Raw genomic sequence first — 14,283 nt, 5'->3', positions numbered from 1 at the left:
AAGTATTTAAATGTAGACACTGACACCACAGACTTGCTCTAGAAGCATTTTAATTTACAAACAGCAATTCCGATTGACTTTATACCATAAAAAAAGCAATTTACAAGCAAGAAACAAATTCATCAGAACAAATTAAAGCAGCACAGAAATATTCATGTCACAAATCTAAAACCAAAGTGAATACAAGAGTAAAATATCATTTGAATAAATATATTAAAGTTCATGCTGTAAAATAATCCTTAATGGCAAGTTACTAATTCTTACAGCATCAGCTTAGCTAGCTTCATTTACTTCACGTGGCGATGAAGTGCAGAGGTGTGAGGTTCCTGGTTTATATTGCAAGATAATGACATCAAGTCAAGTCATTCAAACTGTTCAATTATTTATCTTGAAAAATAACCATACAAATAAAAGTTATTTAAAAATACAAATTTTCAGTCAGAAACAAACACTGTTAAAATCGTGCAAGAGCTATACTTCTAACCAGATCTACAACCAGAGGTTCTCAGGCTGAGTCCAAAGGCTGAAACCCCGGCCTGTGGGAACGGGAGTCAGCAGTTCTGAATCTGCCAGAGCAGGAGCGAGCTACAGGAGCAAGAAGCAAACCTGCTCAGTCAGTGATACGTGGCTTCACATGCCCTGAAGAAATACAGGAACACATGTCCCAGGCTTACTTATTTATTTAGCTTTTTTTTTTTTTTTTTTTAAATGTAAACTCGCGTAACTTAAGTTAATGCTGCCCAGGGATGTGCAAGTAGTATTGAATCTACAATATTAAATACAAGTATTCTGGCACTTGATAAAACATATGTAAAATGCACACAGACTATAAAGTTTGAACATTTTGAATGACTTTACTAAACTTCCAATTTGATCACTGAGTATTATGAAATTTACAATTCATGAAATAAAGAGATTCATATAAAGAATTTACATAATTCCCCAAATACTTTCAAATATAAAATTTAATAAATAACCCTGACCAGTCAAAAAGCACCATTCAAGGGTAAAATTCCCTTGGAAAATAGATTAGGTGTTGCATATTTGAGTCCCTTTTAATGGTTTCATGTGAAACCTGTTTAGAAAAATGACAATAAAAGAATCACAGTAAACTAATACAAAAATTCAAATAATATATATATATATATTCAAAGGTAAAGCTTATTCAATATTTTCCCAGCCCTTGATTTTATTCCTGTTGTTCTTCCCATAATTCAGCCTAAACACATTAAGAGGCCTCATTGTGTTGTCTAAAAGTAAACCAAAGGCTTCAGCATAAAACATGAATTTATGCTGGGGAAGACTGCATTAAAACTCTCCATTTAGGCCTACAGTCTACCCTGCTGACAGTGAACTGACAGTATCCTTTATGCTACAAAGATTTCATACTCAGAAAGCAGAGCCAATCTTGAGGCCTTAGTGACCAAACTGAACTTGTAACACACTGTAAGTATTTACAAAGATGTTTTCTAAATGTATTTACAAGTTTAAAAGAATTAATACGGAAGATAACTGATAAAGAAAACTAAAATAATAGTTTTAAACCAGAAACTTTAGCAAAGGTATAAAATCCTTTATTTTCACAGTTTGTCAGAATAGGTTAAGCATCTAGAGGAAAGGACACTGTCACTGTTTTCACATTTGTTTAGAATTAAAAAGGTAGGTTAAGAAGAGACTCAATTATGAACCAGCCTGTATAATTTCATTACTTATTTTGCTGTCAAATATTTCTTCACATATTTTATTGACTTCTGCATTTATTGTAAATGAAATGTGTAACAGCTCTGTGCTGAGAACTGCACAGACACGAGACAGCGCACGGCGTTTCCACCACTGGCTAAAGGCCCAGCTCCCGCTCTGCGGGCTGCTGGCACCAACTCCGTCAGGTGACGCCTCGTGTGTGTGCCAGTGTCCGTCCTGGCAGCCCGCTGTGTGACAAGGCACGGTGGCACTGCTGCTGCCAAGGGGCGCTGCCGGCGGGGCTGGGCTATGGCTTGGAGTCCGGAACTCCGCGGGGCAGGGACCGGCCGGGGCGGGCAGGGCTCGCACGCTGCTCAATCACGGCTTGGAGAAACATGGACCATTTCCTGCCCCTTAACAGTCGGTTACAATGTTTTCAACCTGAACCTGTACAATCAACATGATGGGGTTTTTTTGTTTGCTTTTGTCTGAGACAATTTTGGATAAGTCACTCTTTGGTAAACTCAAACCATTTTAATACATGTATAAATACAAAGAACTAGATTTAAATAATGCTAAGATTGTGACACAGAGAAATTCAAGAAATATAAATTTGTACCCATATCCTGCTATCCTCAAGTCATCCTTCCAGGGAAAAAGTCACACCAAAGGCACCACAGCACAGGTTCAAGATAAAGGGTTAAGAATAACTGTACATTTCTTGGATTTTGCATGTCTCAAACTTAATTTACCAAAACATACTGTTTGCATTTAATTACGTGAAACAAACACTCAAGGAAAAAACTGTATCAGAAACACCACGTTTTTAGGTGGGTAAACATACAGACTACCTGCCTTAGACACAGACTATCCCTTCCCTTACTGGAAACAAAATTTCTGTTCTTGCTTCTAGGAGAGAAACATCTCCCCACCCCCTGCCTCTTTATTTAGGCAGTTTCAGGACAAAGAGGCAAATGATGTACTCGATTTAACCGAAACTGCTCCAATGGAGCAGGTGGAGGTTATACTGTAAATCCATGTTTGCAAGATTAATTCTTATTGCAGCCTGTCACAATATTAAGAACTAGTGTATTTAATAAAGCTACTGCACAAATATACCCCAGCTTCACAGGGGTCAAAAAGTTTTACAAGATAGCAAACATGCCTTTTTCCTTTCCAATAATTTAGAAATTAGCTTTTATTTTCTAATTTTGGGGAGTTAAATAGCATGTTCACAAATGTATTTTCAGTATCAGCTTAACAAACATAAGACCCAATAATATAAAACCTGTATTCTAAAGAAGTATGTGATTAGTTTAATACTTAATTCTGTTCATCAGATAGAATTCAGGTAGAATGTTAAACAGTAGTGTTTGCCAGTCCATGCTTTTGAGGTCTCTTAAGCCATTGGCTTTTTGTGGTATGGGTTTTGTTGGTGTGGGTGTTTCGGTGGGTTTTAATTTTTTTTCTTTTTTTTATTATTTTTTTGTTTTGTTTTGTTCTAGTTTTTCCTGATTGGCTGGGGTTTTGGGGGGGTTGGTTTGTGTAGGGAGGGCTTTCATTTGTCTATTGTTGGGGATTCTTCTTCTTGACCGTTATGATTATGTTTCACATTTTATGTATTATACTGACCTAAATTATGAAGTTAGCACCATATTAAAAACACATATTTGGTGAAACAAAAAAGATTTAGAGTATTTTTAAAGTTGTTGGTAGCTCCTTTGTAGAGAAAAAACCACTGAAAAAACAGAGAAGCCATAGCAACCCTGTAATACTCACACATGAAATAACATATTGCTCAAAATTCCCATAGAGTATTTGTTTTTCTATACAAAAAAAGTACAAATTCCAAGTGTTGGCATATCACTTGGAGATTTAAGTAGGAAGTCAACGTGCACCTGAAAACAGCTCTCTGTGAAGAGACCTATTAAAATACTGCTTGGAAATACTGTGGTTTAAACTACATCTCTCTCATGTTTTAACCAACCATGAAGAGTGATGAAGTTAAGTTTAATTACCTGGTATGGTTCTACAGTACGAAATGAAGGTAGATTCTGAGGCCAGTAAAAACACATTTTAGACCACAATGCTACTTTTAGGTTTGCTAATATTTTTTATATAGATATATATATATGTGTGTGTGTGTGTGTGTATGTATATCTATATATATATATATATAGATATATCTATTTCTATATATATAAAAAGGTCAGCACCACAGGTTGTCCAGCTTGCATTCTAGACAACTAACAAAACCTTTAAACAATTTAACCATAGTTTAATAGATTTATGGCATTTGGTTTACATATGTTATAAAGCAAAGCTATTAAAACAAGGTAATTCACTTTGCTCACTTTTGCACACAAAGTAATAGTTTAATAAAATGAATACCAAACAACACTAGTTTAAAACCAAAACCATCCTCCCAAAGTTCTAAACCCTAAGCAGAGAGGAGTCCTAACAGCTGATAGAGTGGCATATGGTATTAGCCTTGACATACTTTTACATTCACCTCAACCAGAACAGGGAAAGTGAAAGCATTTTATATATATAAAGCGAATTTATATATATAAACACACTCACTACCAAAACCAGTTAGTAAGAGTGAAGAGATTTCATTGAGACAGGAGAGGAATCAAAGCTGTAATATTCTTTCTCCTCACTGCTGTGTAACCCATTACCAGCAATAGGATTTAAGAAATAAAGGAAATTACAGCTTCTCTGAGCATTCAGCAGAGCTGCCAATCTTATTCTAGTATCTTTCTCCACTGGCATTTGTGTCTCACCAGATCAATCAGCAGGGACGCTTCAGCAGACTCTTCCTAGCCTTTCCCAGAACACTGTCTTTATTTTCTGAGCATCTTAAAATATAAAAAAAACAAACCCCAAACAATTCATCCTCCTTCAAAAACAAAGAAAATACTTCTGAAGTCTTCTCCAGAAACCATTTCTAACTGATTTCCAGAAGGTCAGGAAAATTAAAAGGCTGTTACGCTTGTACTGAAGATTACTGAAAGAATAAAATACTTTAAAAATACATTAGTAATGTGCTTGTCTGTGTTTCACTTGGATGTAAGATTTTAATCAGATGTGTTAGACATTGCATGAATTTCCATACTAGAATCCATGGCTTCAGAAGCTGAAGCATCATTATCTACTTTCTGTTCCACAAATGCTTCTGTTCTGTCTGGAGACTCAACCCTGTTTCTCACTTCTGTAACCCCCGGGTGATTTTTTCGCAAGTGCTGGTTTAGTGTACCCTGGAAAGGAAAACATTTTCCACAGATCTCACAGCGAAAGGGTTTGTCATCTGTGTGACCACGAATATGATACTCAAGTTGGTCCTTACGGGTATATTTCTTTCCACAAAACTTGCACACAAAAGGAGTTATTCCCATGTGCAATCGCATGTGTCGATCAAGGCTCCCTTTCTGGTTAAAAGATTTGCCACAGTAAATACAAATTAGCCTTTCATTGTATGGATACCAATGACCTCTTGCATTTCTTTCTCGTGGACTATTTTCATATCCTGGATTACTCACCATGGATTCACTGTCAGCCCCTTGCACCAAGCCCTGGACATCACTATGTAAGTGACCCGCAGGTACTCGTTTTTGGCGTGCACGACCCCCTCTGAAACAGCTCAGCATTGACCTTGAAGGACTTGTATTGCTCAGGCTTCCAAAGGTTTCTGACACACCTGTAGCCTGCGACGAAGCATGGGTAAATGAATAAACATGTTGTAAAACAGACCCATAGGAACCAACATTTACTGCCACCACCTGCTCTCCATCCACCATTTCAGTGTGATAGCCATCATCGCCAAGGGAAGAGCTATCAGAGCAGCTTGGCCTGTCAGACTTTTCCACTTTAACTTTCACCTCTGCAATCTGACTTTCCCTTACTATCAGGTCTCCTTGCTCATGATCACCTTCAATCTGAATCTCATATTCAGAGATACTCCCGCTGCTCCCTCTGTCTGAATGCCCTTCCTCTTGCAGACGACTACGAAGAGTTTTGCCTGGAGTAGTTTCCATCCGAAGATCGTTGCCCGCTGTTGATTGTCGCACCTGAGAGCAATAGGGAGGAGATATCTCAATAGGGTTGGCAAAGTAGCTGCTGTCTTTAACGCCATTGCGATTCTCTGAATTTTCTTCGGCACCAACAGTGACAGAATCAACATCACCAACAGTGATCTTCGAATGGATACTCTCCAGTATCTGTGTGCACTTGTCAATGACGCACTGCATCTGTAGGAAGCTAGCTGCAGTCAGAAAACTGACAACGTCCTTCAGTTGCAAGGACATCCTTCCAGTGTAACAAAAAGAAAGCAACTGTTCAAAAACATTGGGGTTTTTAATAACTGATATAGATAGGCCACTCATGGTGCTTAACGCTGAATGGTCACGGAAATAGGGAGAACTGGCAGCTAAGACGGCTTTGTGGGCGCGGAACGGCTGACCCTGGATGTGCACGATTATGTCACACAGCTTCCCTTGCAAGCGGAGTTCATTTAACTGGCTCAGAACAGTGTTGCTGTACTCTGGCACATCAAACTGAATGAAACTGCTGCTGTCCATTTCTACAGATGTAAAGAGTAATCTGAAAGAAAAATTAGGAGATTTAAAATAAGAGAATGAACACTAAGTTTTCCATTTCAAAAACAAATGCTTGCAAATGTTCAAGCTAAATCGCCACACTGATCTGTTAAAGGTGCATTACAACAAAACATTTAGCATAAATACTCAATATAATGAAAATGTAGAGTCTTAATCTGCACATTTCTTGCATTTCTATACTTTGAATTATCCCTCTGCAACTTCCACAATGCAATTGCTCAGAATACATCAGAGTCTCCCTGGGACAGTCTGTCCTCAAAGACACTTTGCAATTTCATTCCCTGGCAAGAAGTGCAGAACAATCCATCCTCCCTAAACAATATCAATTTTATAGCCACTAGGCAAGATAAATACTTCAGAACCCTGAGTAGGTGTTCAAGCCTGGTATTACAGTGCTACTTGCAGGGAACTGCACTATTACTTTTCCCAAGAATGACTGTTGGACGGTACTTCATGAAGTTTTGAAAAATCTCCTAAGGAAAAGTCACAGGCATGTGTGTGTGTGCATTTGAAAGAAAAATGTTTGAGCCACCCATGAACTTTCAATTTTAAAAAAAATCTTTTGTGATTTTAATTTTTGCTTTTAACAAACCACCATGTGAACTTTGAATCTCATCTGACACAGCAGTGATTCGCTAGCTAGAAAAGTTTGACATTCGAATTCTAACCTAACTAAAAAGCCATGGGTATTCAAATGTCAGGAAAGGACATTCAGAGAGCCCTTAAAGAAATGTAGAGAGTCCCAAACAAAAGCTAGAGAAAAGCACTTTTCACAGATTACTATTGTAAAAACCATGCACACACACATTATCAGCCAGAGAATGTCAATCTGCAACATTACCTCATATTTCCGAGACTGGACACTAATCAAGCACCTTCAGACTTTCATTGCTATTCTAGTTCTTATTAATGCAGAAGTCTAAAGACATTATATTGCCACCATACCTGCTTTTCCAATTGAACAAACAGATCTCAACATCATCCATTGACTTCAGATGCAGGAAGCATATCCAATGTATCACAATATACTAGTGGATTTTTTTTTTCTATTATGTTACATGCTGTAATGGGACATATGAACAATTTAAATCAAATTATGAAAATCCAGGTATTCTAAAAAGAAAATCGACAGGTAGAAATAGGATAAAAAGCCTAAAAGGAAGCACTGGAGCTCTATCAGCTGACCCTCACTTAAAACTAACATTCACAACCTTCACAAATGGAACTTCTTTTCAGCAGACGCAAAAAAACCTGCTTCCTGACTGGACATTATTTTTGACTTAAAAAAATGGCAAAAACTCTCATAGAGCATTCAAAACCAAGTTATCAGACTTACTAAACATGTTCTCTAACTTACCAGTGTCATTACCCATTAAAATGGGTCAAAGGGACTTCATCTGAGTTTTTTTGGCTGAGATGTAAAAGCAAGAAAAATGACATTTTATAGGCTCTTATATCTGAGGTGGGAAATAAGATGGCTACCAGAAGTGATATGACTGCAGCAATCCATTCACAGATGGCTTTGGCAGGACAGATCTTTTACTCAGCAAACAAAGCTACAAAACAGTTCAGAGTTGTGAGCTGATGTAAGTCAAAAATCAAACAGCACAACACATAACCTATCCCAGCTGTGGGATAATTACATGGCAAAATTAACTTTGCTTTTCTGAGCATCCCTGGCAGTTGTGCAGAGAACCACTATCCCATTCCCACGCAGAAGACAGGAGCTCCAGCAGCTGAATGCATATTTGTGTTACAAATGAGTGTTTTAAGGTCACTTAAAGACTCACCAGGGAGGAGGGAATGCACCATCACAATCTCTCACCTTCACTCATGTCTGACAGGCAGCAAGCTCCTCAGAAACCCAACATAGGAAACTCTTAATTTGTGGGGCTTATTAGCTATGCACAGATGCAACATCAGCCATTCCTGACTAAGTTTCTCTGCTAAATGGAGGAAGAGTTTTTCTTGACTTGAAATTACATGAATGGACAAGTTACCTGGGCCAGAGACTGTGTATAAACCAAAAGACCAGTCCTCAGCAGCAATAATTTGGCATTCCAGTCTAGGATGTACAGAAAGCTTGTCATATACAGATGTGAGAGAGGTGTTTCTCCTTGTCCCATACCTCCCTAAGGGCTCTTACCCAGCAAAATGGAGAATAACTTACTCCTGGAGAAAATATTAAAATATAAATTGTCACCACTAGCACTGGTCTAGAAAGAAGGAATGAATTAAGAATAGGCATCTGAGAAAAAAGAAGATGGACATTTTATGCCTTCCAATGGAGGAAAAAAATTACGATCTTTTCATCATGGCATCTCAAGATAAATTCACAGTCCCTGAAACATTGCTACACATTGAAATGAAAATGGACTGTCAACACGTAGCAGAGAAAGTGTGAGAACCAGAAGGACACCAGGCAGATAGGGATCCACTGTGATCCTTGCCCATCACAACTGTCAGAACACCCCATTATCTTCAAATGCATATACATATCTGTAAGTAACTCTACATCCTTGTTCTCAGAGTTGTTTCATCTGGCTTTTGGGAAACAAAGAAGCTTGTTTTTCTTAAGATGCTAGGAGTAAACAGTATATCCTGGCAGTGAGCTGAGATGATGATGGAGTTAAAGATCTGTAAGTCTGCTTATCAGTGTAGCAGAAAAGCAGTAAAAACCTCCAACAGGGATCAAGGGAACACAGAGCATTGCTTTGAAAGCAAGCAAACAGGTCAAGTACACACTGCCTAAAAAGCAGTACACAACAAGACTCTATACCAATCTACTTAATGCAAAGGGAACCTGTGGTATTTAGGCTCAGTGTAGTCATATAGAACAATAGCTTACAATTATGACAGTTTTATTTGCAATATATAAACTGAAGCATCTGGGGGGTACTGAGAACCAAGCAACTTGAGCTGGACTCCATGATCTTTCTGGGGCCCTTCCAAATCAGAATATTCTGTGATTCTGTAAACTCACAGCAGGGTCAAGTACACTCATTGTTAAAAAATAATGCATTTCATTTTGCTTTAGCTTTCTTTTACCCTTGCCTAGGAGTTAGTGGGAAGTTAGGGCAAAGTCCTGTAAAATTTGAGTCCAAGCACCTGTCTACGATTAGGACCTCTCTTAACCTTTTCTCAAAAGTAGGTCAAAGCGTTTAAGGTTTTCATAGCTATTATGTATCCAAGAAACTGGCTGAAGGCACAGGCCAGAACTGGACACCCGGTTCACTAAGTCCTAGAAGGGCTCTGTGTTGAGTCTCATGTCTATTTCCGTAGGAGACGATGCAGTCACACTCAAAAGAGTCATATAAATTCTCTTTGAATCTGCATTATATTTATTCATCAAGGTTTTATACAGCAAATGTAGCTCACAAAATGGCCTTAGTAGTAGTGGATTGCTGCCCTATATCTTCAAACAGAAGTGTTCACTGAAGTAACCTGTGAACATCAGAGTGATAGGCACTTAACAATCCTTATTAGATTTCAAAGACATTTGCTTTAAAAATTATGTTCTATGAAAACTCTTATTTAATTTAAAAACAAGAATAGATGTTGACAAACCACGTTAGGTATTTAATTTTACTGACATCATACAGTAGCAGCAGAGAAGCATCGTATAACTATAACACGAAGCTGTGTGTCTGCCAACATAGTATTAGTTTCTGCTTCGAAGTCTGCACCTGTTTAATTTCCTTCACTCACTGAAGTATGATTCACCGTTCCCACAGCCAGGTGAATGACACAAATTATACTCATTTTAACTCACACTAAGGCGTGAGAAAAGATCCCTTGTGTTTTCTTAAATTAGCTCAGCAATAAGGAACCCTTGGAAAAAAACCCACATTGCAAACCATTACTGTTGTAGCATGTCTGAGAACAGAAATACATAGAAAAGCTAGGAGGGTCATAATGAAAATTAAGACAAAACCAAAACAAAGTACTCCATGACACCAAAAATGCCTCTACCAATCAACAAGTGACAGAACAAGAGGAAACGGCCTCAGCCTGCAGCTGAGGGAGGTTCAGGTTGGGAATCAGGAAGAAATTCTTCACTGAGAGGGTTGTTAAGCATTGGAAGAGCCTACCAAGGGAGGTGGTGGAGTCACCATCCCTGGAGGTCTTAATGAAACGACTGGATGTGGCACTCAGTGCTCTGGTCTGCTTGACAAAGTGGTGATCACTTGAAGATTCAACTCAATGATCTTGGAGGTCTTTTCAACTTCAATGATTCTGTGATACTCCCTCCATACATTACTGCTCAGAATACAGAGCAACAGCAAGAAAATCAACAGGTCTTTGTATAAACCAGTGCACTCTTTCCTTGCATTTTGTAGGAGCTAGTATCTGTACCATCTGTGTGAGAACTCGGGACATAATTGCAAATATATATCATCATTTAAGAGAATTTTAACCTAGGAATGTAACCTTATCAGCTGTGATCATGGAAGTTTTTGGGCAAAAGCCTTCATCACTCTTACTCCTAACAGACTGCATTTGCATCGGTCCTCAGATTTACAACAGCCACAGTAATTAACACTAGCTGTATGGAAGAAAAACTGCCATCAAGTATGTCATGGGCTAGGGGGGGTCTCTAAGACACTCTGGATACCTTGACACGGTTTTGAAAATAGGGAAGTGACTGATCACAGAACATTTTACCAGTTTATACCTCTCATAACAGTGAAATATTAATTAGCCTTTAGAGGTCAACATATAGTGCTCTTGGATGACCTTAAATTGCCACACAGCACTGCTGCTGTACTGAAACTCCATCCCCAAAGCAGGGTAAGCTACCCCACTGATAAAACCCCCAAGAGTTTAATTTCACAGCCATTAAAAAACCCTCAAACTTAAAGGAGGGTAAAAAACCCACATAATTTCCCAACAACTGAGATAATTTTGAAGTACAACAAATTTCTACTTATAGAGACAGCACTAAGCAAATATGTAGAACTGTTTTTTGCATTAATACTTCACTTCCTCCAAAGTGCCCATTGGAATTAAAGAAGAGGCAGTTTGCCTGAATTATTTGGAGGACTGCAGACAACAAAAGGTGCACGTGGCACATTATTCACTGGAAAACAGCCTTGAAAGTCAGTCTGCTTCATGTCTGGTTTGGACTACAACACAAAATTTGTTAAGTGACAACTACGTGACAATTTAAAACTTCATTACTTTACCTCATAAAAATGCAGGAAACGCCCACTTCCTCGGAAACAGATGCCAGTGAATATAGGCTGAACTGTAGTTACTAGAAAACTTAGCTCTTACACTCTTGCATCTATAGCTATTAGAATACTTCAGTGAAAATCATCATTCCTTCCCTGCAGCTGGACAGGCCACGTTCTACCCAAAGTACTTAACACCTGCAGGGAAACCACAAGCAAAGCTCCTGCCTGGCAGGAGGGAGCTCTGGCAGTGCTGTGGGACACAACCTCACTAACTGCCTGGGGAGCAAAGTAGTAACTCCTGACACTCAGTTCAGTAAAGCTTTACTAATTCAGACTTTTTAAAAAATTTAAAAGAGCTTATTTTTATCTCACCAAGATTCACAACGTGATGAAGAGAGGATCACTCCAAAGAGTGGATGACTTCAGCATCCAAATTAAATCAATTTATTTTGATGTATGTATATACATGGACAAGCATACATACGCACATGCCAATACCACAACACTGCAAACAGATTCTCAGTGGTCAGCATGGTGCAGCAGAGATATTGTTGGAACTGCATATTTAGAATTTCATAGAAAAAAAAAAAGGACGCTCCTATTTGAGCAAATATCCAAAAAAAAGAAATGAAACTGAAGTCCAAGTGACACCTTTGTCCCTTATTCTATTCACTGTCTTCCTCACATCTGCTTGCCTGTGTGGAAGTGACTGAAAGGGCAAAAATGAAATGCCTATCAATGCACAAAAATAGCTTCGCCTAAAAATTAGAAACCTCAATAGAAATAATCTCTTAAATCTTGACTCTAGAAATCAAATTACCACAACTACAGTTGCAGGTAAGTACTTATTTCTGAATGTAAAAAAAAAAAAAAAAAGTTACCAGGAAGCAAACTGGAGACAAGCCAAGATCAAAAGGTGCCTTCCAAATCAAACTATTCAATGTGTTTATGATTCCAGTATCAACAAATGTATTGTGCCAGATAAATAAAACAAAGGGGCATGTTGGTGATACATACACTTCAAAACAGCAATATCTTACATGTAATGATCAGAAACTTTTATTTTGTGCCCAAATTTCACAATATCCCATCACGTAATGCTAAACTGCCACATTTTCTGAATACCTGACACCTTTGAGATGTCACTACCACTATAAAAAAACCTCCAGCCTGTATTTTGAGACTAACGAGTTATATATTTAGCCAGAACTTTCACAAGTGGGAAGAGAGCTCTTGAACCTTCTGATATTACAATTTTATTTACAACCAAGGTAAGACCTAATGACTACTGTGCATTTTAATCTGTCCACTTTCTTTATTGGTTGTTTTTTTATTTGGTTTTGTTTTGTTGGGGTTTTTTTTTTTTGGTTTTTTTTTGTTTTGTTTTGTTTTGTTTTCTTAACAGTAGCCATTTTTCATCAAATTGTTGACTTTTTGGCTCTGATGTTTCTTTTAAGCAATGAAGTGACTATGTTCCCTAGATATCAGCAACATTTTTTGCAGTAGATTTACAATAGCTGCAAAGAGCATATTTTCGTGGTATTTTCCCAGCATACTATTTGGGACAGATGGAACTGTTTGGAGCTGTCCCTGGACAGGCAGTGAAGCACAGGCACATTCTGATCCAGATGTTGAGTATTCTGTAATATGTAACAACTGCAGTGCAGCTTAATCCTGTATCACTTTGTTTTTCCCTTGAAAACCAGGCTTATCCACATTAATGTTTCTCAGACCGTTCTGGCTTGTTCCAAATTAACTCTCAACTCTGATTTACTCTAAGCCAATTCCAATTCTACATGCTATGCACACCTACCGGGATTTGGAAAAACCTTTACGTTACAGAGCTTGGGGTTTCACTAGAACTTCCATCTTCTCTGACGGAACAGCGGCAGCTGAAAGGTCCCCCAACTCCTGGTAATAAACACCTCCCCGAACGGAGCCAGGTTCGTTCCGCCCCAGTCCGCTGTGCCGAAGATTTTACGCCTCGCTCGGGTTAACAGCAGACCCCGACACCGGCGCGTCCGCCCTCGCTCCCCGCACGCCACAGCGGCACCCGAGCCGCCGACTCGGGCAACGCGACAGCTCCCGCCGAGGCACGGGCGGGCGACAGCCACCTCGACGGAGCCGCTGCCGCCGCTCCAGGCAGCCGAACCGAGCCCCGGGCCGCGGTGGCCGCCCCCGCGGGGCCTGTCAGGGGCCAGCACCGCCCCGAGTCCGGCCCCGCGCCATCCGGGAGCGCCGCGCCGCCCCGGGGCCGAGCGCCCTCCGTGCGCCGCTCACCTGGGGCTGTCTGGGGCTCTCACATGGCGGATCCCGGCCGGCCCGGCCCGCTCCCACCGCCGCTTCCCGCCCGCTCCCACAGCCACTCGCCCCCGGAACTGATTCCGCTGGCGGCCGTTCCGCTTCCTGGTGACGCCCCGGCAGCGGGCGGTGCCCCCGGGAGCCCGCCCGGGAGGAGCCCGCCGGGGAAGCCGCCCGGGAACAGCCCGCCCGGGGTAGCTGCTCGGGAACAGCCCGCCCGGGAACAGCCCGCCGGGAAAGCCGCCCGGGGTAGCTGCTCGGGAACAGCCCGCCCGGGAGGAAGCCGCCCGGGAACAGCCCGCCCGGGAGCAGCCCGCCCGGGAGGAAGCCGCCCGGGGAAGCTGCCCGGGAACAGCCCGCGAGCCCGCCCCGCAGCTCCCCGCCGCCGGCCTGGGGCGGAGCCGCCCCCGCAGCGCGACTCCTCACGAAGGCAGAAGGATTTGAGCATTGGCTGAAGCCGGTGCGTACGCGGGCAGAGCTCTTCCGAGAACTCTCACGGTGTGCAG

The 14,283-nt window shown here is 40.6% G+C and overlaps 1 protein-coding gene across 11 annotated transcripts; it reads right to left on the bottom strand.

Moving 5' to 3' along the window:
• Positions 1-33: 33 nt before the first annotated feature.
• On the bottom strand, positions 34-13,911 carry ZBTB34 (zinc finger and BTB domain containing 34). 11 transcript variants are annotated; one of them, XR_010745080.1, is made up of 6 exons: positions 13,757-13,864; positions 7,245-7,360; positions 5,612-6,282; positions 5,223-5,387; positions 5,057-5,111; positions 4,802-4,940 (listed from the first exon to the last, which is right to left on the bottom strand). XR_010745080.1 is itself a non-coding variant. In XM_066333034.1 (5 exons), the coding sequence occupies exons 2-4, from the start codon at positions 7,283-7,285 to the stop codon at positions 5,266-5,268; spliced, it is 834 nt and encodes a 277-aa protein (XP_066189131.1). In that variant the 5' UTR covers positions 7,286-7,360; positions 13,757-13,864; the 3' UTR covers positions 34-2,127; positions 5,223-5,265. The 11 variants fall into 11 exon arrangements, 10 of the variants coding, with proteins under 10 accessions (XP_066189131.1, XP_066189124.1, XP_066189127.1 ...); XM_066333034.1 differs by lacking the exons at positions 4,802-4,940; positions 5,057-5,111 and adding an exon at positions 34-2,127; XM_066333031.1 differs by having other exon boundaries at positions 5,223-6,282.
• Positions 13,912-14,283: the final 372 nt, after the last annotated feature.

The sequence above is a fragment of the Sylvia atricapilla genome, chromosome 19, assembly GCF_009819655.1.
Source record: "Sylvia atricapilla isolate bSylAtr1 chromosome 19, bSylAtr1.pri, whole genome shotgun sequence".
Classification (NCBI taxonomy): domain Eukaryota; kingdom Metazoa; phylum Chordata; class Aves; order Passeriformes; family Sylviidae; genus Sylvia; species Sylvia atricapilla.
This window is presented reverse-complemented; position numbering and strand designations above follow the sequence as displayed.

Bases quoted from the DNA above. Each gene is read 5' to 3' on its own strand.
- ZBTB34 (XM_066333026.1), bottom strand. From the start codon at position 7,285: ATGGATGATGTTGAGATCTGTTTGTTCAATTGGAAAAGCAG. The intron at 6,283-7,244 runs GTATGGTGGCAA...TTTTTCTTTCAG, and splicing joins TTGTTCAATTGGAAAAGCAG to ATTACTCTTTACATCTGTAG.